This window comes from Cupressus sempervirens, chromosome 9 (genome assembly GCF_028749045.1).
Source record: "Cupressus sempervirens isolate cs-2001-9-10 chromosome 9, ASM2874904v1, whole genome shotgun sequence".
Lineage (NCBI taxonomy): Eukaryota > Viridiplantae > Streptophyta > Pinopsida > Cupressales > Cupressaceae > Cupressus > Cupressus sempervirens.
Genome location: NC_143126.1, coordinates 626566922 through 626591940, shown reverse-complemented (window position 1 = coordinate 626591940; position 25019 = coordinate 626566922). Strand labels below are relative to the sequence as shown.

At 34.9% G+C, this 25019-nt stretch overlaps 2 protein-coding genes across 5 annotated transcripts in view; both read left to right on the top strand.

Moving 5' to 3' along the window:
• LOC149540263 (uncharacterized) overlaps positions 1-24012 on the top strand; it is a 28874-nt gene extending 4862 nt beyond the window's left edge. For all 4 annotated transcript variants that reach the window (XM_089801406.1, XM_089801405.1, XM_089801408.1 and 1 more), the window contains exons 4-6: positions 10936-11049; positions 11468-11617; positions 23482-24012. In XM_089801406.1, coding sequence (XP_089657532.1) covers positions 10936-11049; positions 11468-11617; positions 23482-23649 — 432 coding nt within the window. In that variant the 3' untranslated portion in view covers positions 23650-24012. The remainder of the gene's footprint in view (positions 1-10935; positions 11050-11467; positions 11618-23481) is intronic.
• On the top strand, positions 20517-21293 carry LOC149540264 (uncharacterized). The gene is made up of 2 exons (XM_089801409.1): positions 20517-20706; positions 20932-21293. Exons 1-2 carry the CDS (start codon positions 20624-20626, stop codon positions 21179-21181), a joined length of 333 nt encoding a protein of 110 aa, XP_089657535.1. The 5' UTR covers positions 20517-20623; the 3' UTR covers positions 21182-21293.
• Positions 24013-25019: the final 1007 nt, after the last annotated feature.

Here is a 25019-nt window from a genome sequence, read left to right as displayed (position 1 = left end):
ATGTTTTTTTCCATGTTAATATTTACTTTCAATATATTGTATTCTTAGTTAGGCATTGTTATGATTGACTGAATTTGTGCTTTTTCTGCCATCCGTATTTCAAGATTGCCTGTAGAAAAGCTATAAGAACATTAGTTTGTGGTTGTTGAAATCTCACAACAGCTGGCTTGTTTTAGTTTCCGAGTTGAATTTAAGCTATAATTTTGCTTGAAGTTGATTGTTGTGAAATAGGTACTTAGGCATTGTATTGCTGGGTTGACTGTTAAGAAACAGTCCTTATGATGCAAGGTGAAATTGCATTAGTGTTTACAGGTAAATAAAATTGGTCATTGGAATTGGGACTATTGAGTAGAAAATGATTGAAGTGCATGAGAAAGTGTCTGTTTTCACAAGATGAAATGGAGCAAGTAGATATACATTTCTGAGATTATGTTCAGAGTGTCAATTGCAAAAGTGGATGAAAGATTACACATTATTTCCAGATATATAATTCAAAACTGTAAAGTATTTAACAGGATATACCTTGTAAAGCAAGTCTTGTTGGCTGCAAAGTTATTATAAAGGTCAAAGTCTTTTTGCCAACAAAATTGTTATCAGAACTCAAACCCATGAAGTTGCCTATGTCTTGTTCAATGAAATCTTCTATAGTCTTGGCATTCGGTGCTTGGTGCAGTAGCAGCTTAATGAAATCTTCTAGGCAGCTTTTTTGATTGCTTTCATCGTACAGGCTGATATTTTCTTTAAAAGGAGGAAGAATTTACTCATTTGTATTTTTGTAATTTCTATGTTGTATAACGTTAATGAAGCTTGAGCATCCTATTAAATTTTGTGGTCACTAATCATTTTTCCCTTTCATGATGGTTGCTGTTTTTGAAATTCATTTTGTTCCATAAGTTAATATGACAATGTCAGTAATTTGATAGGTAGCACAACACGTGAAGAAAGATTGGTGCAAATATGGGACAGCTCAATGATTCTCAGAAAATATGCTGATCTCCTGAACTGAGGAAAGCCTCTGTAATTCTTAATGAAAATAGGGACCTTGCTTTTCCCCTGGACTTTGTAGGCATCATCTATAAAGGACGAGTTACTAAAGCACATGACAACTGTAAAGTCCTCGCAAGATATGAATCCAGATAGAGACAAATTCAAAGGCTAATCTAATTTCTGACATGTTCTGTTCTAATTACTTTTTATCATGCTAAAAGAAAATTATTTCAAGCTACAAGTACCTGGACATGATTATTTGTCAAATGTTAACAAATCTCCAACATGCTAGTAACTTTTGTCAGTTTCATTCCTCAAGTTAATAGACAATATACCTGGTAGTTGTATGGGGAGCACAGCACATATGATAGTTAGATAACTCAATTCTCCTTAGAAGATATGATAGTTCCCCGAAAACACTCAAATAGGTCATAAGTGTATGCTCACGTGGATGGACGTGTGCATGCCTGCACCTGCATGATGTACGTCTTTAGCTTGAAAAAATTTCTGCTATAGGCATGATGATAATGTTGGTGTTTATTGGTCCCTCAACAATTTGATTCAGACTAATATGAAAATTGTCTGTTTATTTATGTTAGTCTGCAGTTTATATCTGGTCCACATATGGTTATTATTCAGGCAAACTCTTCAGAGTCTTCAACTACCAGAACGTATACAATTAACACGAGGGGGTCCTAAATAGATCAGTAATTTATATTTAAAAACAAAATGTTTACAAGTGGATGACACACCCACACCCACACACCTGGTCCATGACTGTGCCCATGCATGTGCTAACACATACACATGGTATTCAAAGTCTGATTCTGACAGCCTGGGGCCCACACAAGTTGTGAAACAGGTTATACTGATGTATTTTGCATGTGCCCATGCTGGCATATTTGGTCCCTACAAAACTCACTAGATGCAGCAGTTAAAACACAGGTGCATTCAGTATCATCACATATGCCATCATAAAAGACAAATCAAACTTCATCCACACAGAACAGGAAGTTAAAATGCTTCATTTTCTATTCCTCCGCAAGAATTGGCAATTGGAGTCTGTTTGTGTATTAATTGCTCATTTACTTCTTGTATTGGTCATCTAGAGAGTTGTAGACTGTACATCTGAGTGCAGTACCAAAACATGTTGTTTTAGCATGTTTGTTGTGCAAGAAAAGCTTGTAGAGCCACTATAAATGTGCTGCAAAAGTCTCAGTCTTTATGGAGGCTCAAATTGAGCGAATTTGAAAGTAAATCATGGATAGTAATAGTGAAGATGAAACTTAGCTCTCATATTTGATTTATCCTGGGTATAGTCTAGTCTTGAATCTCTTATTCCGTAGTTGTTTGGGTCTTTATTTGCTTAATTACACTCTATGCAACTGCTTTACAAATTTCAGCATTTAGCATCAGAAATAATAACTTCAATCTCATTCTTTAAGAAATTATTTTAAGGGATAATAATCTAATTTTCAGTCATAATCAGACTTTTAGCATGTTAAGATGACATTATGGAATAAGGAATTGAATATCTATATATTGAATACTTGATTATGGGTCACTGAAAGTGGTCTGCTCATCGTCATTTACTTTCATCATCCAATACCAGAAGATAACAAAAACATTAGCATTGTAAAGTTTCTGCAAACTCTATTTGATTAATCTGAGATAAAACCTTCTCCTATGCTTGCTGAAGATGATCTTCCTTGTTACAGACTTGAGAGAAGAGATGTCAATAATATATTTATTATTCTGAAATCTTTTATATATGCAAGTGTTCGAATGTGGCAGACTTGCTTAAAGGAGCAGACTTTATGTTCTTTGTGTGTCCTTTAACTACAACCATACCCCATATAAATAAGGTAACCAAAGGGCATGTCCCTTGAAGGGACATGACCCTATCTAGGTTGGCCCTACATGTTATTCTCATAATCGACATTCAAGGAGTAATAGTCTTATTTGTTATTCAAACTAACTAAGACTTAGTTAAGTTAGAACTTAAGTACCATAATGCAAGGGAGATGCCGATCATACCTAGAATAGAATAATTTATATATATAGGTCTACCATCCAAGAATAGATCTGAATGATCCATGCAGTCAGATCAGTATGAGATCAAGTTACAAACTTAATACTCTCTCTTAACTTGATAATCATACTGAGAGATAACATATCTAGCATCATCAATTATGATGAATAAGCATAGATTGATACTCTATCTCCATCTAAATCTTCTTAGCATGTGGTATCATCAAACACATGATACTATGTTATATTACTATACCCGTGATATGACTTATCACCAATACTAGTAATAACAGTATTGCAAAGAATACAATATATAGGATAAAATCCGGAGAATAATTAAATTCTTCATTTATCCGAGTTGTGACTCATAGGTATTGGCATTCCTATATCACAACATGATCCTAAGTTAAAATCTACCAGGACACAGGATAATCTTTGGAGAATGATTAAATTCTTCCTTTATCCAAGTTGTGACTTATAGGCATAGCAATGTCTACATCACAAATGATCTTGAACTCATCTAGATCTGACAATAGTTCTCTATTGTTCAATACAATTTTTAAGAGATTGTCATGTCTCATAATGTCTTTTATGCAAGTGTTCATTATCTCAGAGATTGTCACCTCTTAAATAATGAATACAAATGGTGAAGCCCATAACAATCAATAGCCTAACAATAAAAATTATTAATAATAATTTAAAGAATATAAAATGTTTCATAATTCAACCATACCAAGTCTTTTTTTGAAGTGATCTATCTTCACTCGAGAGAGGTTTGGTATGAATATTTGCTGTATGATCTGTAGTACAAATGTATTCTAATTTTATAGTATTCCTGTCTACCATTCTCTAACATAATGGTAAGGAATTTCAATATGCTTGGACCTGTCATGAAAAATTGGATTCACAGAAAGCTTGATGGAACTCTGATTATCACAATGAATAATCCTAGGACTCATGGCTTGACCAAATAATCCCACAAGTAACTTTCTAAGCCAAATTGCTTCTCGAGAGGCCATTGTTACTGCAATGTATTTGGCTTCTATGAAACTTTGTGCTACTGATGACTTCTTTCTGCATATCCATGATATCATTGCTGATCCTAAACTGAAACAACATCCTGAAGTACTTTTTCTATCCTTAACACTTCCACCCCAATCTGAGTCTATGAATCCATGTAAATCCAAGTCAACTTTCTCATATTTGAGCCCGAGGTTAAGAGTGCCTTGTAAGTATCTCATAATGTGTTTTACTGCAACTAGGTGAATCTCCTTTGGCTCACACATAAACTGACTTAAGGCGTTAACAACATAGCAAATATCAGGTCCTGTATCTACCAAGTACATAAGGGACCCAATCATCTGTTTGTAGAGAGTAGAATCCATGGAAGGTGATTCTGTTGCTGCTTCCTTAAGTTTATGTAGATTAGTCTCCATTGGAGAAGACATAGACCTGCAGTTCCACATTCCAAATCTCTTCAAGATATCTAATGTATATTTTTCTTGATTAAGTATGACGCTGTCAGAATTCTGCCATATTTCCAGTCCTAGGAAGTAATGAAGGAGTCCCAAATCTTTCATCTCAAATTCTTTGATTAGATCTTTCTTGCACTGATCTATGAGATGATCATCATTTGTTATTAGTAAATCATCAACATATAGTATCAAAATTACGATATCATTTTTATCCCTTTTATGATATAGATTTGGATCAGCTTCATTCTTGGAGAATCTTAAGCCGGTGAGGTACTTATCAATTCATTCATACCACGCCCTTGGAGCCTGTTTAAGTCCATAAAGAGCTTTCTTGAGCCTGCAAACAAAAAATTTAGAGTTATGAGTTTCAAATCCTTCAGGTTGCTTCAAATATACTTGTTCTGTAATCTTTCCATTCAAAAATGTTGTTTCTACATCCATCTGATGTACTTTCCATTCTTTCGATGCTGCAATAGCTAGGATTGCTCTTATAGAGGTATATCTGGCAACAAGAACAAATGTTTCTTCATAATTAATCCCCTCTTTTTGAGAGAATCCCTTGGCTATGAATCTAGCTTTATATTTTTCAATGCTACCGTTAGTAGCATGCTTGATTTTAAATATCCACTTAGAAGAAACAACGGATTTTCCTTCAAGTTCTGGAACAATTTCCCAAATATCATTCTTCATAATGGATTGATATTCTTCCGTCATGGCATCTTTCCAAGTTGTATGTTTAATAGCATCTGAAACATTGGTTGATTTTGATTTAGATAAATCACTCATATTTGCTGCATAACTAGAAAATCTTTTGGGTCTTTTTCTTTCTCTGAAGGTTCCAGATGGTGCAGCAAACTCTTGTGCTTCCTCTACTGTCTTAATGGCCCAAAGCGGTCTTTTCTTTGGATTTTGAGTTTTCTCAAGATTAAGATCTTGAATTTCATTTTCAATTTCTTCAATGTTTTCCCTCTGAAACTCAGATTCAATATTTTCTTCAAAACTAAGGGAGAGGGATCTTCAAAATCGAGGGCTCTTTTGAATTCTACATCTTCTACAAATATTACATCCCTACTAAGTTCAATGTTTTTTTGATCAGGTATGAAAATCCTCTATGTCTTAGATGTTTCACTATACCTGACAAAAATACCTTTCCTCCCAGAGGGTTCTAACTTGGTTATTTTTTCTTTAGGAACATGTATATATATAGGGCACCCAAAAATCTTAAGATGACTTATATTGGGTTTAACCTTAGTAAACACTTCTTTAGGAGTTTTATCTTTAAGGTAGGAGTGAGGACTCCTGTTTTGAATATAGATAGTAGTACAAGAGGCTTCCGCCCAAAGATAATATTCTAAATTTTGATCAAATATCATAGCTCTTGCTGCTTCTATGATTGTTCTATTTTTCCTTTTTGCTACCCCGTTTTGTTGTGGGTTATAAGGAAGGGTATACTCCCTCTTAATTCCTATTTCTTTACAAAACTCTTTAAACAAATCTGAAGTGCATTCCCCTCCATTATCAGTCCCAAGAGTTCTAATTTTGTGTCCTAATAAGTTTTCAGTTAAGGTTTTGAATTGTTTAAATCTCTTAAGAATTTCTTCTGATTCTTTACACTTTAAGAAGTAAATCCAAGTTTTCCTAGAGAAATCATCTATAAAAAGTATATAGTACCAGAATCCTCCAAGAGAAGGAACAAACATAGGTCCACATAAATCTGAGTGGATTAATTCCAAAACATTGTTAGTTTTTCTAGTGCTATCATGAAATGGAGTTTTGATGTTCTTACCCAGAGCACATCCTTTGCATTGCTTGAGTGATCTTTATTCAACTTAAGTAAACCAGTTACCATCTTTTCCATAGTTGATAAGGTCTTGAAATCTAGATGACCTAACCTTCTGTGCCTTATTTTGTTTATATCAGCAGCTTCATGAATTAAGGCTTGAATAGGTCAACTAGGTTCTGTTTCTATATTTAATTCATACAAGTATCCCTTTCTTTGACCAATCAACTTTGATTTCTTAAATGAAGAGTTCTTAGACCAGGTCAATACTTTACTGTCCATGAATGCAACATTATGTCCATCATCTTCAAGTGTTGTAACAGAGATTAGGTTCTTTTTTATTCCTGGTACATAGAGTACTCCTTTGAGATATAGAACACTACCCGACTTCAGTTTTAGGGTGCAATTTCCAATTCCTTTGAGGAAATGTACTAAATTATCACCGATGGTGACTTCGCCATCAACTTCTTCTGATATAGAGTTTAGTGCTTCTTTGTATCCCGTAATATGTCGAGATGATCCATTATCAATCACCCATGCCTTACTTAAGAATTCATTTGGTAGTGCCGAATAGAATACACGATTCTTAGGATCATAGTTATCTTCTTTCCTAGTAATGTTTGTACAGTTTACTTGTTGCTTAGAATTCTCAAAGCAATTAGATCTATAGTGTCCAATTTTTTCGTATTTTTCGCATTTTATTTTGGATGATCTTTATTAGGTTTGTCATTCTTTTGATTACCCTTTTTCTTCTTGAAGTGCTTCTTCTTACCTTTATAGGAATTTGTGTTGAGACCATGAAGTTCTTCATTTTCAGTTTTCAACTTTCCCCCTTTCTTAAGTTTTCTAGATTCTTCCTGAAGGCAATCTCCCTTAAATCTATTGAAGTGAGGAAGATTGTCTCTATCACTTACTCCTTGTGCGAACATTTCCCATGAATCTGGTAACCCATCTATAACCATTAGTGGTAGTGCCTTGTCATCAATTATGGTTCCTATACTTGCAAGTTCATCTCTTAGATTGGCAACCCTTAGGAAGTAAGAATTCATCGATTCTCCCTTCTTTATCTATATATGATTTAGTTGCCTTTTTAGTGCGAGGAATCTAGTTGCATTGTTGACCTCGTATGCATTTAATAATGCATTCATCATATTAAATGTTTTTTGATGTTTCATTAGCATGGGAACTATTCCATTTTTCACTCCATCTAATATGATCTACATGGCTTTCATGTTTCCTTTACTACAGATTGTTTTATTGGGTTCAACAACAGGTTGTTTGGATGCTGAATCAACAAACTGTTTTACATCATTTTCTTCAACAATCATCATGATTCTGAATTTCCAAGCATCAAAGTGTTCTTTACCATTAAACCTGTCCTCGGGTCTGATTGTGTATGCCATTGAAGATAGAAGAATGATGCTAGATATATTTAGTCTGATTGTTTAATTTTCCAAGCCTAGGTTTGACTACCAGAGCTCGGATACCATGTAAAGTTTCTGCAAATTCTATGTGATTAATTTGAGATAAAACCTTCTCCTATGCTTGTTGAAGATGATCTTCCTTGTTACAGACTTGAGAGAAGAGATGTCAATAATATATTTATTATTCTGAAATCTTTTATATTTGTAAGTGTTCGAATAGGGCAGACTTGCTTAAAGGAGCAGACTTTATGTTCTTTGTGTGTCCTTTAACTACAATCATACCCCATATAAATAAGGTAACCAAAGGGCATATCCCTTCCCTTGAAGGGACATGACACTATCTAGGTCAGCCCTACATGTTATTCTCATAATCGGCATTCAAGGAGTAATAGTCTTATTTGTTATTCAAAATAACTAAGACTTAGTTAAGTTAGAACTTAAGTACCATAATGCAAGGGAGACGCTGATCATGCCTAGAATAGAACAATTTATATATATAGGTCTACCATGCAAGAATAGATCTGAATGATTTGTGCAATCAGATCAGTATGAGATCAAGTTACAGATTTAACAAGCATTAGTGGCAGCATAAGCTAAAATTCTAAATTCTATGTAATGATGCTTTTAATGATTTTATTTATCATTTTCTTCAATTGCCTATTTGGGTGCCCAACATGTCAAAGGATAGGCCTAGGCGATTCTTCATCCTTGGTGCTGTCTTCAAGACCATTGATAAAAAATTCCTCTTTGTTTGACTCAACTTTAAAGGTCCATTTGTGTAGGCAGTTGTGTGTAAGGGAAGACCACTACATTCTGGAAGCAATTCCATTTTAGATGGTTAATTATCCTAATACTCATCATATGTAGGCATCTGTTCTAGTGAAATAAGGCATCCCTAAAACTAAAAATATCTGCCTGATTTTCTTATAGCCTGCAATACTATTAAGCCAACAGTGTACTATTAAATAGAAATTGTGGCAGTGGCATTTGCTTGGGGAATAAATCCATAGCTATCAGTTCTTTGAAAATTTTACACGTTTTCCCAGACTCTTTAATTCCTAGTTGATTCATCGTTTTCAAGGTCATGCATTAATAGCGGGATCTAATTCATAAACTGACAACCAACCTGTACATCTATGACATGACTTCCTGGATCATCATGCCTGAGTATGTATATTTTACTTTACATGGAATAAACCTACACACCGCTTGTGGTATTGGGGTCTTTGCTTTCTCAGCCCTTCAGCATACAGCTAATTAAAATGTTTTATATAGATTGGTGTCTCTGTAATAGCTTGCAACAAAGGAATTTTAACAAACAAAATCTTTAGAACACACAAAAACAAAACTAGGTTCATGCATTGTGATTTGAGGTAGATTTAATCTCTGGGGTAAGGGAAGTTGGGATAATGGTATAATATAATAATACTTGTTGGTTAGACTCAATTAGATTCGGCTCTGCGTGATCTAAATTTTACAACCTTGATTATCTTAGTACAAACTGAAATAGGGGTAATCCGAGTTTGAAAGTCAAAACCAACATGTAGAATATCTGAAAAAACTGGGCAATGTATCATATAGTAGATTGCACCATTTGACAGATAGCTCCCATAAAGAAAAACAACTCAACTTAAAGTAACAGCGGCTAACTTTCATCATTAATCAGCTTACTAATTATTAAAATAATTAAAAAATTAAATGGTAAAGTTAGACTTTCAAAAGTAGTCTTGAAAATTGTGCCCCAGATTTCAGGTTAGAATCTTCTTATGTTAGCTTTCTAAGCAGTCTTAGACAGTGACTCTGGAAACTAAAATGGTTTTTTGTTTTAGCTGTGCAAAAATGTCTCAACTATAATAGGACTTAATCAGCAATTGTTTGTTATCTTTGTTAATAATTGCGACAACTTCTGCAGTGACTAGAGCTTAAACAGCAGCTGTTCGACTTTGTTAGAATCACTCAACTTAAACAGCATAACTTATTCAATAGCATTTTGCTAACTTTACATCATATTTTTCTACAAGATGTAGATCAATTGTATCAGGAATGTCAGGGGGTGCCTAAGTGCCCCCTGTTAAATAGGAAAGGTCTCTGGGATGCTGGAATAATTCTCAAATGTTCTACTGACATGGGAAAAATGTGCAGAAAAATGAGGACACCCTCTATGTCCGCAAAATAATGGGGCCATTCCTAGAAGGCAGGGGGCATGTGCATGGAAAATTGCATCTAACGATTGTGTTTTTGTAATTGTCTCGTCACATTATCGTTATGATTAGAAATACTTGCTAGTTGGTACAAACTTACAAAGTTCTTAATCTCCTAAACTTTCAATTTGTATGCATTGATAAAATTGTGATCTATATTTTAGGCTATATAAGAAGACAGTGTTTATGCTTTCATCTTAATTGCTGCATGTTGTAATTAAGTCTTTTTATCAAGACCTTTTGGGATTCCTCAGCTTATTTGAATTTGGAATATCGCTTCATTTAAACTGTATACTGCAAATGAGAGAGAATACATAAGTATATTTTTCACATTGTGCTTCTTAGAATTGGGAAAACTTGGTGGTGTGTTGAGAGAACTTGCTTATGGAGCATTTACCTCATTGTAAATTAAAAAAAATTCCTTTCTGTTTTGGTGACAATCACGAATTCAACTTATGACTAGCATTCTAACACAGATAATGTGAAACTGCACAAGTTGTGATAGTGAGAACTAGTCAATCATGGAAAGTTCCTTGCTATCTGGGTTGTAATTAGAAAGGTAGCAATGAAAATATTCTATGTAATGCATTGATGGTTAACTTCACACTAGTGACAGCAAAGAGATGAAACCAACAATGTTGAAAGTTAAACCCCATCTTTTCTATCGGCAGTTGATCGCAAAAAACTTTAACAGAGGTGATCATTCTCATAAGAGCCACCTGTGAAGACTTAATGAAAGATACATTGTCACTTGATTGGTTGTTTAAACCCCATTAAAGTACGATACAGTCTATTACTGGACAAAATACTAATATAGTTGGTTTTCTAATTTCAATCATTAGTAGATTTTGTATTGTGCTTGGCTTGGAACTATATTGCTTATTTTCTTTTGTATTAAGGTTTCTCTTTGAGCATGCATGCAATGAGTTGTGGTAGATTTTGTCAGATTGTAGCTTGTTCAAGCTATCATATTTGTGGGCCAAATAAACGTTTCTGCCTGTAATTTGATATGTCAATACAATATTCTTTTTCATTAGGCAGGGGAGGCACAGCGTCAGCGGAAGAGAATAAGGGCAGAAGATGCACAGAAGAAGGAGATGGAGAGGAGGCAAAAACAACGTCTTGAAGAAATGAGAGAAACCCAAAAGAAGGTTTGGAAACCAAAATCATGTTGTACTAGTTACTATTTTCTTCACTCCTTTCTCTAATCTTTCCCGATTTCTAAGATAAGGGTTTTTTGATTTTTTGTTTGCTCTTGGTAGTCCATCCTGAAGTTTGTTGTCAAGGGGTACCTCAAGATTATTATAATACGTTATATGTGCTATAGAAATATATACTGCTAATCTCTTTTATGCTGTTAGTAAAATTAGCTAGATTGGTACTTTGCTAAGTGCCCGAAATGCTAAACACAATGAATCATACTATATGTTAGCTCTTCACAAAAGGATTGGCAGTAGTTTGCAGCTTGCACAACCATATGAAATGCATTATATACCTTTATCTGATGCCACCTTAAGCGTGATGATCTTTTTGGTTTGCCTTAATGGTCTGATCCATTTTCTGCCACAGGATGAAGAAACAATGGAGTTAAAAGAAAAGTTGCGTTGCAAAATAAGGGCACAGCTTGAGCAAGTTGCTTCTCAGTCCAAAGACATGGCCTCACTGCTACGCAATCTTGGTATACCTGTGGATGGGGGAGCTTGTCCATTGCCCCAGCAGGTGAATTTCATATATTATCTGTTGGTTTTGTTTTCTTATGTATTCAGAAGTACACTTTATTATTATGGCAAACAGCTCAATGCTTTTTGTTTTGTTGGTTATGATTGAACTATTTTTCAAATTCATTAATCAGGTTTACCAAGGGTTTGTCTTATTTGTGAATTTTCATTTTCATGGTGGCAAGTACAACATTATCTTGCAATCCTGTTGTTAATGACCTGGGCTTAAGTATCACCCCATTTTAAGTTCGTTTGAATTAGAAAGCATCAAGTGGCAATGTATTTAAAGTGGACCTGTTGTTTAAAATGAGAGAATAAATACTAGATTAATGCAGTAGGAATATACACGAAATGTTCTGGCCTTTAGCTAGGGACGTTTCTTCAATGTTTAATATTATGTTCCTACTTTTGGTGATTTCACTTGGATGCATGCACGAGAGGAAAATAAAAGATTGCAAATTGCAAGTAGCATAAGAAAATTAGAAATCTAGAATACTGAAATGCTATTATGGTATTAAAACCATCATCTCTTAGGATGGATGTCTCTTGATATTCTTTGCCAAACCCATTGGCATGCGTGGTATGCTGAGGAGTAATTTGGGACTGTTACCAACTTGACTTCCTGACTGACCATTTACAAACCAACTATATGCAAACTCTATGAAAATCAATTTTTTTAATTTGGAGCAGATATAATTTTTCTAGATTCTACTATAACAAGTTAGGAAAAGCTTCTGGATATAACTGTCTATAAGTTTTTAACATTAACATTTCAGATCTACGATCCATTATCTTCATCACAGTGTATTACTTTTTAGCACAATATTGATGCTAAGACTAATAAATAGATATATGCAGAAGCTCTTCTCAACTCATTACAATAATTGATCAATACAAAGTCCTGAAGGACCTTTACATTCCCCGGTCACTATTCAATAGTAGAGACCATGCGTGAAAGGCTTCAAGCTCATCGCTTGATCTCAGTTTTGTTCATCACTACAAAACTTTTAATTATAAGACCTTTTGGTTTAGTTTTGTAATATCCTTCTGTTGAGGTGCCAAATATAAGCTTAGTGTCATCACCTCACTATAAGTGGTTTGTGGATCGACTGTCACTCTTCAGTGTTGTATCCATTTGCCAAGTCGGAGGTGTAAGAAAAGAAGTTAATAAGAAATGGTCAAAGTGACAAAGGAGAGTGTTTGGAGTGCCTGTTCGCGTCTCAGGAGAGGTTTTAACAACATTAATGATGCATAGGTGTACCTATTTACATCTCAGGAGGGCGTTCTCAACATTAATGATGGATAGGTGTGCCCAAATCCAGCACAAGAGCATTCTAGGCGGTAGAGACCAAGCTTATTTGTGTCTAGACTGCCCTCGCGGAAGTATGAGTGACAGGACATAATAAAATAAGTGCCTGAGTGTTAGTTAATTGAAATGAACAGACTAAATAGATGCTTGACAGGTGTTTTGAGTAATAATAGTGAGTGTAGGGTGTGTGCAATTGTGAATGAAGGGTGTGCCTAGGTGTTAGTGAAGAGGTTTTAAGTGGAACTATGTTACCCCAAGTTTCCAGGAGGGGGGGACGGGGAAATGGGTTCCGGGATGCTTTTTTTTTTTTTTCCTGCCAGAACAGGGGACAGCTATATATATATATCTGGATTTTTGAAATATATTCATCAGTTTCACATTCATCACAGCAACCTAGTTTAAAACTTTAAAATTATCAATTCCATTCATCAAATAATGAGTCATCAAGGATCATAAACAACAGCAATTAGCATCTAATCGAATTATCATAAAAATAGCATCACTTTCAATCAGCATCTAAGAATACCAATAGTAAGTCTCAACCTGATAGTCGTTGGACAACTGCATTCAACCTGCAATTAACATCTGCCTTTCAACCTGCATTAAATTCTATAAATCCTTTTAACACCTGAGTTCCATGTCAAGACAGTCGTCTGTCTCTTTGTCGGGCAGGACAACGCAAAGTAAAAATAAAACTTCATCATATAAACAAAGTTATAAACTTAAATTTTATAAAATACAAAAACTTTTGTTTTATAATTTATTTCAAGTCTTCATTCCAACATGCAGAGCCCGCAGGGTTAAAAAAACATTTTTTAATGTTTTTGGGATCAATTTTTTTTGAAATCAGAAACTTTGAGCAGTCCCCAAAACGGCTAGGGAACAGAAAATCAGTCCCCAGGACAGTCAACAAGTTTCCAAAACTTGTTGACTGTTTCCTAAGTTTCAGGGATGCATTTCTGGTTTTCTTGGCTAGGCGGGGACGACTTGGAAACGCCCCGTCACCCCCCTCCCCTAATCCTGGAAACCCGATTCCCAAACTTGGGGCTTATGGGTGGAAATGCGTCCCGGGTAACATAGAATTGGAATGAGTAGTAGTCTAAAAGGATACCTGAATTACTTATTTTGAGTGACTGAAGTAATTGTTGGGGTTGCCTAGACCAATGTTAAGTAACAAAGGCTGCTCAAAAGGGTGTCTAGGAGGATATGACAGACCTTATTGACTATTTAAAGGGAAGAGGTGTCTGATGGATAAACGTTAACCTTTGAAGTGACAATGACACTCATAAACCATTCTTAGGCAGTCTTAGACAAGTTTTATTGACAGTAAAGAGTATATGGCGTGGTTAGGGCGAAAACAGAGAAAATCTTAAACTATATAAACCACCAGATGAAATGCCTGATTAAATGATAGAGTTTTTGTGGCAGGTGTGACTGAACTAGGTGCTTTAAATGACTGACATTGACTACCAAAAAGAGGCATTTAGCAAGGGGTTTCCTCAGGTTTAATTCAAGCAGAATGTTTTTAACTTTTCAGCTAAACTGCCAGTTTGGGGTCCCGATGCACTGGTGTTTGGATTTCTTGGGTTATAATATTTTATATCTAAATATATTAGAAGTAAATAAATAAATTATAGTTTTATAAATTAAAAAAGATATTAAGTATATAATTTATAATTCTTATATTTTTAAATCAATTAATATTAAATCTAAAATAAATATTATATAAAATAATAAATAAAAGCTCTACATTGTGGCAAATAAAAATCTTGCAGCACTAGGAATGAGCAGTTGCAATGGATATGCTTGCACATTTTATTTATATAAGCACCAGGTGGTATTATTACTAGAATAGGTATCTTAAATACATCTATTTAAAAAATGCCAAGAGCTATTAGTTATTTTATTTACGAAAGGTTAAAAATTATAATTACTTCAGAGTAACTTAATTTTATTTATATTGTTTACTTATTTTATAATTTTATTTGAAGAGCTCATTTTATTTACTCAAAGAGTAAGCATTGAATTTTTTTTCATCTTATTTACATTTTCTACTTTATATTTCTTTACTTGAGAGTTGTTCTATAGTTTTATTTATTTATTAATATACTTACAGGATACTTTATTATCACTAGTATTACTGTTAAAATATACCAAATTTGTTTAAAATCAAGCAAAGGCTTAGATCAGCAATATATAAGAGTAGATCCACATCAGCTGGTTGGGATGGACTGGCTAATGCTTTTAGGCTTTCATATATATCTGGAACCACAATTACAATATACCTATGGTATGGTCTGGCTAATTCTTTTGTGTTTTCGGCTGCCTGTGCACTTGATTTACAACAATTTTCTTGATTCCTTTGTAACTTTGTAAATGCCTTATAATGTCTAATATATATGTTATTGAACATTTTGGAATTTGCAACAATGAACAATTATTGTTGAAAGTGCTGATGGAATGGCTAGTTCATTGCCCTGCTGTGCAGGGCACCCTGTGGACATTTCTGTCCTGTCCGCAAACCAGACTCACTCTCATACCCAGACCCATTTGGTTCTGCAATAGAACCCAAACCAACGTTCCTGGTAACATAGTAAAAGCAGGGTGTCAGTAACATATGACAGAAGCTCTTAAACTATGCATGATTGTTGTTTGCATATCTATTTTTTCAAGCATGAATTATTGGTGTGGGCTTTCAGAACATAAATGTTCTCGTTGATTTATGACGCCTCTAGGATTTTCTATGTATGGTTTGATTTAAGGTAAAACCCTAGGGTTTGAGGGCAGTATTTAGCCATTCATTCGTTATTTTGGGTGATTGTGCTATAGGTATTTTTTGTAAGGGTTTTTTGTCACACCATCATTCTTGGGGTTCAACATCAGGTTTTCAAATCCTAGGTTAACATTTTCAATTAGAATGTCTGGGTTAATCATTTGCAAAAATATCTAGTGTTTGGAACATTGCTTTTGTTTCTTTTTGTGGAGGATATAGATTCAAGTCACCAAAGTGATTAATTGAGTTGGCAGTTGATTGGGGGTTAGGATGTTGTTATTTACTATTCGTGAAAGGGTTTGCCAGGTCTTGGAGCCAAAAATAGCTTGTAGATCATAGAGTGCACTTATGCATTAAGTTGGTATTGTTAGCCACAACTATTTTTGGTAGTTGCTATTCTGGTGGTTTAATTTCTAGATAGAGGGTCAGGCCCATGTATAGGTTAGGGTTTTTCTTTAAAATCCTCTACCTACTTATCCTTCGCGTCAAAACGGTCAAACAGACTAAGGTTAGTTATTTTTGTTCATAAAACTATAAGATCTCTTTTTTCCAGGCAAATGGCAAAGCTGTTAGTATGGAATGACTATATTCTGTCTTATAGCTTAGTGTCTATGGTAGTTTAGATCTTATAGAGCTTCCAGTTGACGTGATTTTTAATTATGGTCTAGGTTATCTTGAAAGAGATAAATTAAAATGCTAACAAGTTCGATGCGGGACAGTGGATCATTCTCAAAGGATTTTTACTTCAGCTTGATCTCATTTCAGTGTTGGTAATTGCACATCAAAGCTAAAACTGAGTTTGAGATTAGAGGCTATTCTTAGATGGATTCCAGCTCCATCACAGTTTGATGTCAGAAGGTATCACTGAGGGGCACCCAGGTCATAGTTCAATTGCAATATTACATCCAAGGCTATCCCCAGTGGGTTTACACTCTAAGGCACTGTTGCAGTTTGATGCCAGAGGCTATCTCTCAATGATATCCGAGGCTATCCCCAGAGGATTTCCACTCTAAGGCATTATTACAGTTTGATGCCAGAGGCTATCAGCCTATCGCACAATTCAATCACAGTCAACCTTCTTTAAATAGGGAAATTTAGCTTGACAAGTTCTCTTACCATCTACTATTAGTTAGCAAATTTCTTATTGTGTTAAGAGTATTTTGGCATGTTAAAACTGTATATAACATTTATGGTGGTCGCATGTTAGTCAAAGGAGTCAAAGACAGGAATCCTTGACGTAGAAACCACAGATTAAAAATTTAAAACCTTTATCAGAAGGCAACTAATTCAGAATTTCAGTTTATCATTTTTTACCAGTGTAAGAACCTTTTACGACGAGTCAGATGTGTGTAGGTGATGTCACAGCTGAATTTGTTTTTTCAGCAGTTGAAGACTATAAAAAGCAACATAAATGCAAAGTTTAAGTAGAAGACATTCATTTTACCTTCCTGATGATACCAGTTAAAAAATCAAATAACAGAAAATGTACCTTCATTATTTCATGATGTTGCCCCTGGTGCCAGAAGGCACACACAGTAAATCAATTTTATGTGCCCTTTTAAACTTTTCTTTTTTCTTCTTTAAGTAAACAAGTCTAACTCAATAATGGTTGCATAGAATCATAGATAATTATAAGTAATAAATTAACCTAGAAATTGTAACTGAACAGTTTTGTAGTGTACCTGATAAGGAGCCAAGGGATTTTTAAGGGTATAAAATGGTTAATTAAATAAGAGGCCAAAAAGCTGAAGTCCCAGCAAATATTATTTTAACTATTCATTATTTGGCCACACCATAAGTTACCATTTTCCAGTCATAGATGTGGGCCACTTTATGTTATAAATGAATTTTCTTTCTGAGTTACTCTTGGAGGGATTTCTAATAAGTAAACTTAATGTTTTAAGTCAAGTCACCTCAAAGTCAGGATTTATGGAGGAGTTCGCTGCTTTTTGAAAGGAGAGTCTTTATAAAAAGGACTGAGGGCAATTAGAAGACATGGTTAATGCTATTATGCTTTATTTGTGATTTTTGTTTCTCTTATGGTATTCTTTGTGAGTACTAGAGAATTACAGGGGAAACCCTGTAAGCAACAGTCTGGATGTAGGCTCATGTCTTTAGTAATTTGTTGATTCTATTTAGAAGACAACATGGTTATCATTTGGGATTCACAATTTGATGCTGGCGAGGAAATCTTCTGCAGCAACTATCAAGGCTGCCATTACTAAACATTCAGATTAAACACCAGTTACAGGAGCAAATCATATTGCAGAAGTTGTTTTGGGTCTGATTTATATCAAAAGTTATCAAATTTGTAGGCCTGGGCATCATGCAATAAAATGGTATGCTTTTGTAACCATCATTTGAAATTAAAACTTTAGTTGGAGTCTCCGGTGCAGAATCATTTACTAGTTCAATTATTTTGGTGCTGCTATTGTATGAAATAATATTTCAATTGGTATATGGAAGCCTCATGAACAAATATAATGCTAGAAGTCGTTCTGGACAACAATGTGGAAGGAAATGGAAGCAACCCAGGGGAAACAGAAATGGAAGAACTGAAAAATGAAATTGGTGCCACTAAAATTGTTAAGTGGTATAACAGATAGCAAAAGAGGAAGAGTTTTCAAACTTTTCAGTAATATCAAAATTTGTCACGTTGGCTATTCCTATGAATAAGGAGGTTATCACTAATTTTGATGAATATTTAAGTGAACTTGAGGTCAAGGCTACTGAATCTTTTTATAGAGATTACATAAGAAAAAGAAAAGAAGAAATGAGTTTTATAGAGATTACTCAACAGCTGCGAACCTTGGTGAAGAATGATCTTTTGAAGTTGTCCCTTGCGGAAGTGTATCTTAGACGAAGAGTTCACTCCACGCTCGTGCTCCCTCGACACTTCGAGCCGTGCGAGTTGATTTTCTTTCGTCTGGATTCTCTTCCCTTGGCGAATACAAATTCAAAAATTCCTCCCTTGCTTCCTCCACCAATTCCACCCGTTGTCGTGTCTCCTCCAACAATTCTTTAGCGCTCCTGTTTCCGTCAGCAATCTTCTGAAATCTCCTTTGACGCTCGGCCTGTTGTGCCAAAATTAAATTTTCTTGCGCAGTACAGATTCCATCTTTGCCCTTGACCTTATTTTGATCCTTGTTAAGCTGATTTGGCATTAATCTTCATTTCTCCCACCTTCCAGGTTCATAGGTTAATTAAGAAATGCACACAGATAATGAACATGAACAACAGTACTCCTTTATTTGCATATGCCAACAGGTTACATACAGAGCATAAGATAAGATCCGATGATTTACAATGATCCCAGATGGGGTATAAAGACTACCCGCCGAACCTTCCTGAAGGGGTCTGTCGGCTACATAATAATCCTAATCTACTGGTTGGCTACAAAATACAAAATCTCCGACGGCATAACCCAGTTGGCTACAAAATGCAAAATCTACCGACGACATATGCCTGAAGTATTATTAAAGTAACAATTAATTTAGTTGTAAAATATTAAAGTGTTACTTTAATATGAAATTTTAAGAGGATGTGTGCAAATCAAAAGGGGCGCTTAAGGGAGACATAAGTGATTATTTTAATATGTTTTATATCGCACATCTTTTGTTCCACATTGCTAATGTGAGTGGAATGGACCCTTGGAGAAAGAATAAAAAGGAGCGTTAGTGGCTTCATTCGGAGGTGGAATATGAGACAAAAATTGATGTGTGAGTTGCAGATCCGTTCTTGGCATTAGAGGATGTCTATCCTCTCTTGTGACATTCTAGATGTCATTCCATTGGGGTTTGGCCTTTGGAATTCATTGCTATCAACTTTATTAATAGACAGATTGGGCGCATTTCTAGCTACAAGTTGATTGGGTGTTTGTTCATATCATTCTTGCTTCTTGTCCGATGCTTATGCCATTGTGAAGGGATGATTTAATGAGGGTCTTGGACTGATTGAAGGCAGATTTTACTGTAGCGGCATTGTAGCGCGACACTATTCATATTACTGTAGCATCAAGATGACAAGTCATTATTGGAAAATTATGTTATAATGTTGGAGTAATTAGTAAGTTGAAAAGTCTGCTATGTATTTGATTTTATTAGTTGAAAATTAATATTATTTCAGTAGTAGTTCAATCTTCAGTTTGCATATTATTATAAATTCCTTCTTTTTCATATTATGTGGTTTCAAATCTATGCAAAGACATAAAAACAAACAAACATTTTATTTCCAGAGCCATAAAAGGGTTTAAACATGTAATGGAGAAATTAAGAGTTGGATGCAAATTATTTGACTAAATTCCTATCAGCAGTTGGTTCAATTTTTGGGCAATTCTAGGGTGCCCATTATAGGCACCTTATCAAGGTTAAAGACGCATTGACTAGAATGTTAACTAGTGCTAATTGGAGCATATGGAGGCAATCTAATAGTGATAAAACAACTGCCATAAAGGGATTGATGCTAAATGAATCTTGGTGGGATTGTGCTGAGTACCTTCTGAAGATCACCGAGCCTATATTGAGCATGATCTGATACATTGACATGGATAGGCCTTGCTTGTGTGAGGTATATGATGGCATTGACTCCATGATTGAGGACATTAGAAATATCATAAATGAGAAAGAGCAAGATCCCGATGAAATGTTCTTCAAGGAGCTACAGTTAATCATGATAGAGAGATGGAACAAAATGACTACCCCTTTGCATCTACTTGCTTTTGCATTGAGGCCCAGACTCTATAGCCAATCAGTTCTCAAGGGGAGTACCAGTAGAGTTCTCACATATAGAGATCTTGAAGTTGCTCAAGGGTACAAGATAGACCTTTGAAGACTCTTTCCTGAGCACCTACGACCTACAGTGAGGTCTAAATTTATGAGTTTTGCGAGCATCGACTATTGTGGTCTTGACGCTCTTGAAGATGAGCAATGCTGATGCTCATAAATGGTGGTACTTCCATGGACAAAAATACCAACACTTGCAACCCATTGCCATCAAATTTTTATCACAGGTTAGTTTTTTAATCCTAAGATTCTAATTACTAGTTTCTTGTTGGTAAATATTCAAAACTCTAATTTCTAGTTTTTTGTTTGTAAATTTGCAAATTTTGATAGGTTGCTAGTTCATCATCATTTGAGAGGAATTGGAGCACATACTCCTTCATCCACTCGATGAAAAGCAACTGACTAAACTCTAAGAAAGTAGATAACTTGTTGTTTGTGCATTCAAACTTGAGGCTCACAACTCACAGAGAATACGTACAAAAGGGGGAGGCAAAACAATGGGATGTCAAACCAAAGGCTGCGGAGTTGGAAGTCCACTTTGATGCACTTGCGATTGAAGATGATCCTGATATGCATAGTACTGATGGAGCTGATCCTGAGGCTACGGCTGAGACTACGGTTGAGACTGCTGATGCTAGTGGCACTAGTTGTGCTTCTAATAAGCAACTGTCTAATGATGATGAATTCTTTGATGATTTTTGATGATACATTGATATTTGATCACACATGAGTCTATGATTGATTACTGATTACTGATTAGTAATGTTGACATTGTTGTTTTAAAGACTAAAGTTTTGAACTGAAAACGCTCATATGGTGGTATATTTTGACATTTTGTCATGCCATTCGAACAAATCATTAATATATGTGGTGGTTGAATTTGCTAAATAGCTTTAGATTAGCATACTGGTGTATGAACTGGTATGCTGCAGCATATTTTTACATATATTTATATATATATTTTAAAATAAATTTTTAATTTAAAAAAAAAAAAAAATAAAAAAAAAAAAAAAAAAAAAAAAATTCTTGTACGGATGAACCTAAAACGAACCCAAACCCAGCCCAAAATATTTTTGATCGAATTTTGAACCCGCATCTGAACCAGAATCCGAACCGGCAACTTAGACCAAAATCTTTAGCAAGGATATTTCAAGTTTGTTAAATAATTCATATGTAAGGCTTAGAATGTATCTGAGAAAATCTAGAACTTATTCACTTATCTCTGCTGTAAACCTTCCTCCAATCTGCAGTTATTTCTCTTTATGTAAATTCCTTTGAAATGTTCTAGAATCTGCCTGAATCAGGGGGTGTTGTTCACCAACTCAGCAAGAGAAATTGAGGGACCTTTGTCCTTCAATTCAAACCTTGAGGGGTTTTGTTGTCAGTTTTCTGAACCACGGTTAATTCTCTACAAGGGGTAATAATATAACTATATTTATGATTGATGTCTCCTTCTCCTTGATTGATCTTTCCTTATGAACCCTTTTCTCTAAACATACACAACTCTTCATGTGCATGCCTTTTGACTTAACATTAATTTTTTAAATTATTTTTAATTTTTAGTAATTCTCCCTTAAATACTCCATTTATTATACTTCCTTAAGGTAATTGCATATGAAACAAAAGATCTGCTGCAGCAAATAAAGTTTTATGTAAGGAGTGAGCATTACAAACAACTGCTGAATTAAATCAGGACTTCGCTTACTGATATAATCAATTGGGCCTCTCATGTCACATACAGATCATAAGACATATTCCTGCAGTTGTCCTTGCTGATGTCAGAAAGCAAGCATAGGGTCACCAAATGGATCTCACATGGATTTCTAGGCAGATTCTTTCTTTCTAGTTTGGTGTATATGTATTGAATGACGTTGGAGGATTTCTTTTTATACATTTTCGATTACATTTATAATTTTATAGTTATTGACTTCGCTGTTCGGCTGGCTGAATCTAGCAGATTGGCCTAGAAAATGTGTTCTATTTTTATATAACTGAATATACTATAAAGGCAAGTTATATTGTTGCAAAGCTTTCAATGTGTACTCTCACCTGGAGTCGCTTTCACTTAAAAATTTTTCTGGGGTTGCGAATTATGCAAGATTTTTCTTGATACTGGAGTGATATAACAATGCTTTTGAAGTATTTTTGGAGTCATCATAAATTTCTGAAGATGTCATCATAGGCTTTCAGGCGTTTTAGCTGTCCCTAATTGGTGTTTAAATTTTCATATGTAAGCTTAAAACATTATGAGAAGTTTTGGGTCATATGAGGCAGGATCATTCAAAATCTTTCTTGTCAAGATTTGTCTTACCATGAAGGGGATATTGAAGTTTGATTCTCAGGCATTAAGATATAAATTTAAAAGCTGAACCTAAAAAAATAGTGAGAACTAGTTATTATTAACCACTCTTATGATTTGTGATGACATTAGTTAGATTAACAGTAAAAACAAATTTAGAGTTGAGTTCAAAATACATAACATGAAATACAACTGTAGGGCTCTGATTCAGAAACTTATAATATTGTGAGGAGCAAGTTAGTCTTTTTAAATCCTAACAAATAATAGGCATGCCAGTTGATGATAAAAAATATGATCATTTTTCAGCAGAAATTAGGTATGAGAAATTATTTTTCCGGAAGTCTTTATTAACAGCACAACTGTAATTTGGGCTGTGAGCCATCTAGAATTGTATTGTTTTCCTACAAGTAGGATTCAGATGTTGTTAGTGGAGGATTATAGTTGCCTTAAAGTAGCTGGTTAAGAAAAGTTGCAAAGAGTTGCTGGCACTAATATTGGGTGTAGTACATAAACATTTGGTGAATCCGCAAAATGTAGAGAAGCCTGGTTGAACTGATATTTTGGGATATGAGAATTGTGATTATTGGTGTATATATCTTCTACCTCGACATTGCCTATGTTTGTTCTCTTTTTTCTCCAATACTACATAGATGGTTCTAAATTTTCCATAATATCAAATCATAGACTCCTTTCTTATTGGCAGGTGAAGGCAGCTTATAAACAAGCTTTATTGCGTTTTCATCCCGATCACGCATCAAATGAAGGGCTGGATTATCAGGTCAGAGCTGAGGAGACTTTTAAATTGATTTTACGTCTGAAGACCACACTTTTGCCAGTGGTGCCAGCCTACTTAAATAAGACGTTTTGGTAGCTATTACATTCAATTTCATTATGATTCCACAATCCATGATTGCTGTTTGTTTCTGGATTTGATTGTGTAACGTTTCAGATCACACTCTGTGATCCATCATCAGAGTGATGGAGAGCTATTACATTGTAATATGTTTTTCTACTGACAAAATTGAGTTAGCTGATTCAATTTCTACAATGTTCAAAGTTGTCATTCCAACCGCATTTCACCTATATGATAAAAAGCATTACTCCTATGTAATGTGATGTCAAATTGCATTGAATTGCAAACCTAATTAAATAAGACATCCCGGTAACAATCAGCATTGTAACATAAACATATTTTCCCACCAATTAAATTGAGTTAATTGTATTTCTATCATAATGTGATAATTACCACCAAATTATTCACACATGTTCAAAACAGTATGGCAATGTAATTTGATGCCAGATTCCATTGAATATGGATTTGTTTGCTTGGTTGGCTTATCTTCTGAGCCATGTGCTACCTTTGCTTCTGCCTTCTCTCAATTTCTTCCATTCATTCTTAAATTTAAATTGTTGACTTGAATTTGAAAGTGATAAATGCTAGTAACTAGTGTTTGTTGTTGAACTTTGATAATTATTAGTCCCTGCCTATTATACAGGCAAGGAACTAATGTTTTCGTTAGTTCTTCTCAATTAATTTTTGCAATAAAAATAATTCCTGTTTCTAAAGTTTTGGAGATCTTTGTTTTTAAAATATATTTTTGAAAACTTATTTCTAATTTTCTATTGGCTAGAACCAAATTTTGTAGGTTTTAATTATTTTTAAACTCAGGCAAAACAAAGAAATTCATGAACAGCTTTTCGATCTATCTAGCAATTTCTTAGGCGGGTCTATTCCATTGCCATGGCTCTGGATCTTTTTGCAGCTGGTTGCAGGCAAAAGAAGACTGGCTGACTGGCTCTGCCACTCGGATCTGTGACTGGAGACTGAACAGCTTTCCAAGTGAACGCTATGGGTATTTTTCCCGGTGAAAGCATCCCTTGAAAATATCAGAGGGAGTGAAATCCGACAGTGGCAGTTCCAACCACCTTCCATGGTGGGAAGCGCAGAGCAAGCAATTCTCGGGGTGGGAAGAAGAACAAGAACAAAAACATGACATGGGTGAAATATGGAAATAGTTTACGAAAATGCTCGGAAATGATGTCAAACAGGGGTGCCTACTTTTTATTATCTACCCCTGCGACTAGGGTTTCCACGGCCTCATGGAATTAGGGTTTCATGTGCTCAATTTCCCGATTAATGGAAGAATATCTGGCTTTGTACCTCATTTTTCTCTTGAATTCGTCTGACTCCAAAGATTCTTGTAAATGTCAATTGCAATTAGTGACTGATTTCTCTCGGGT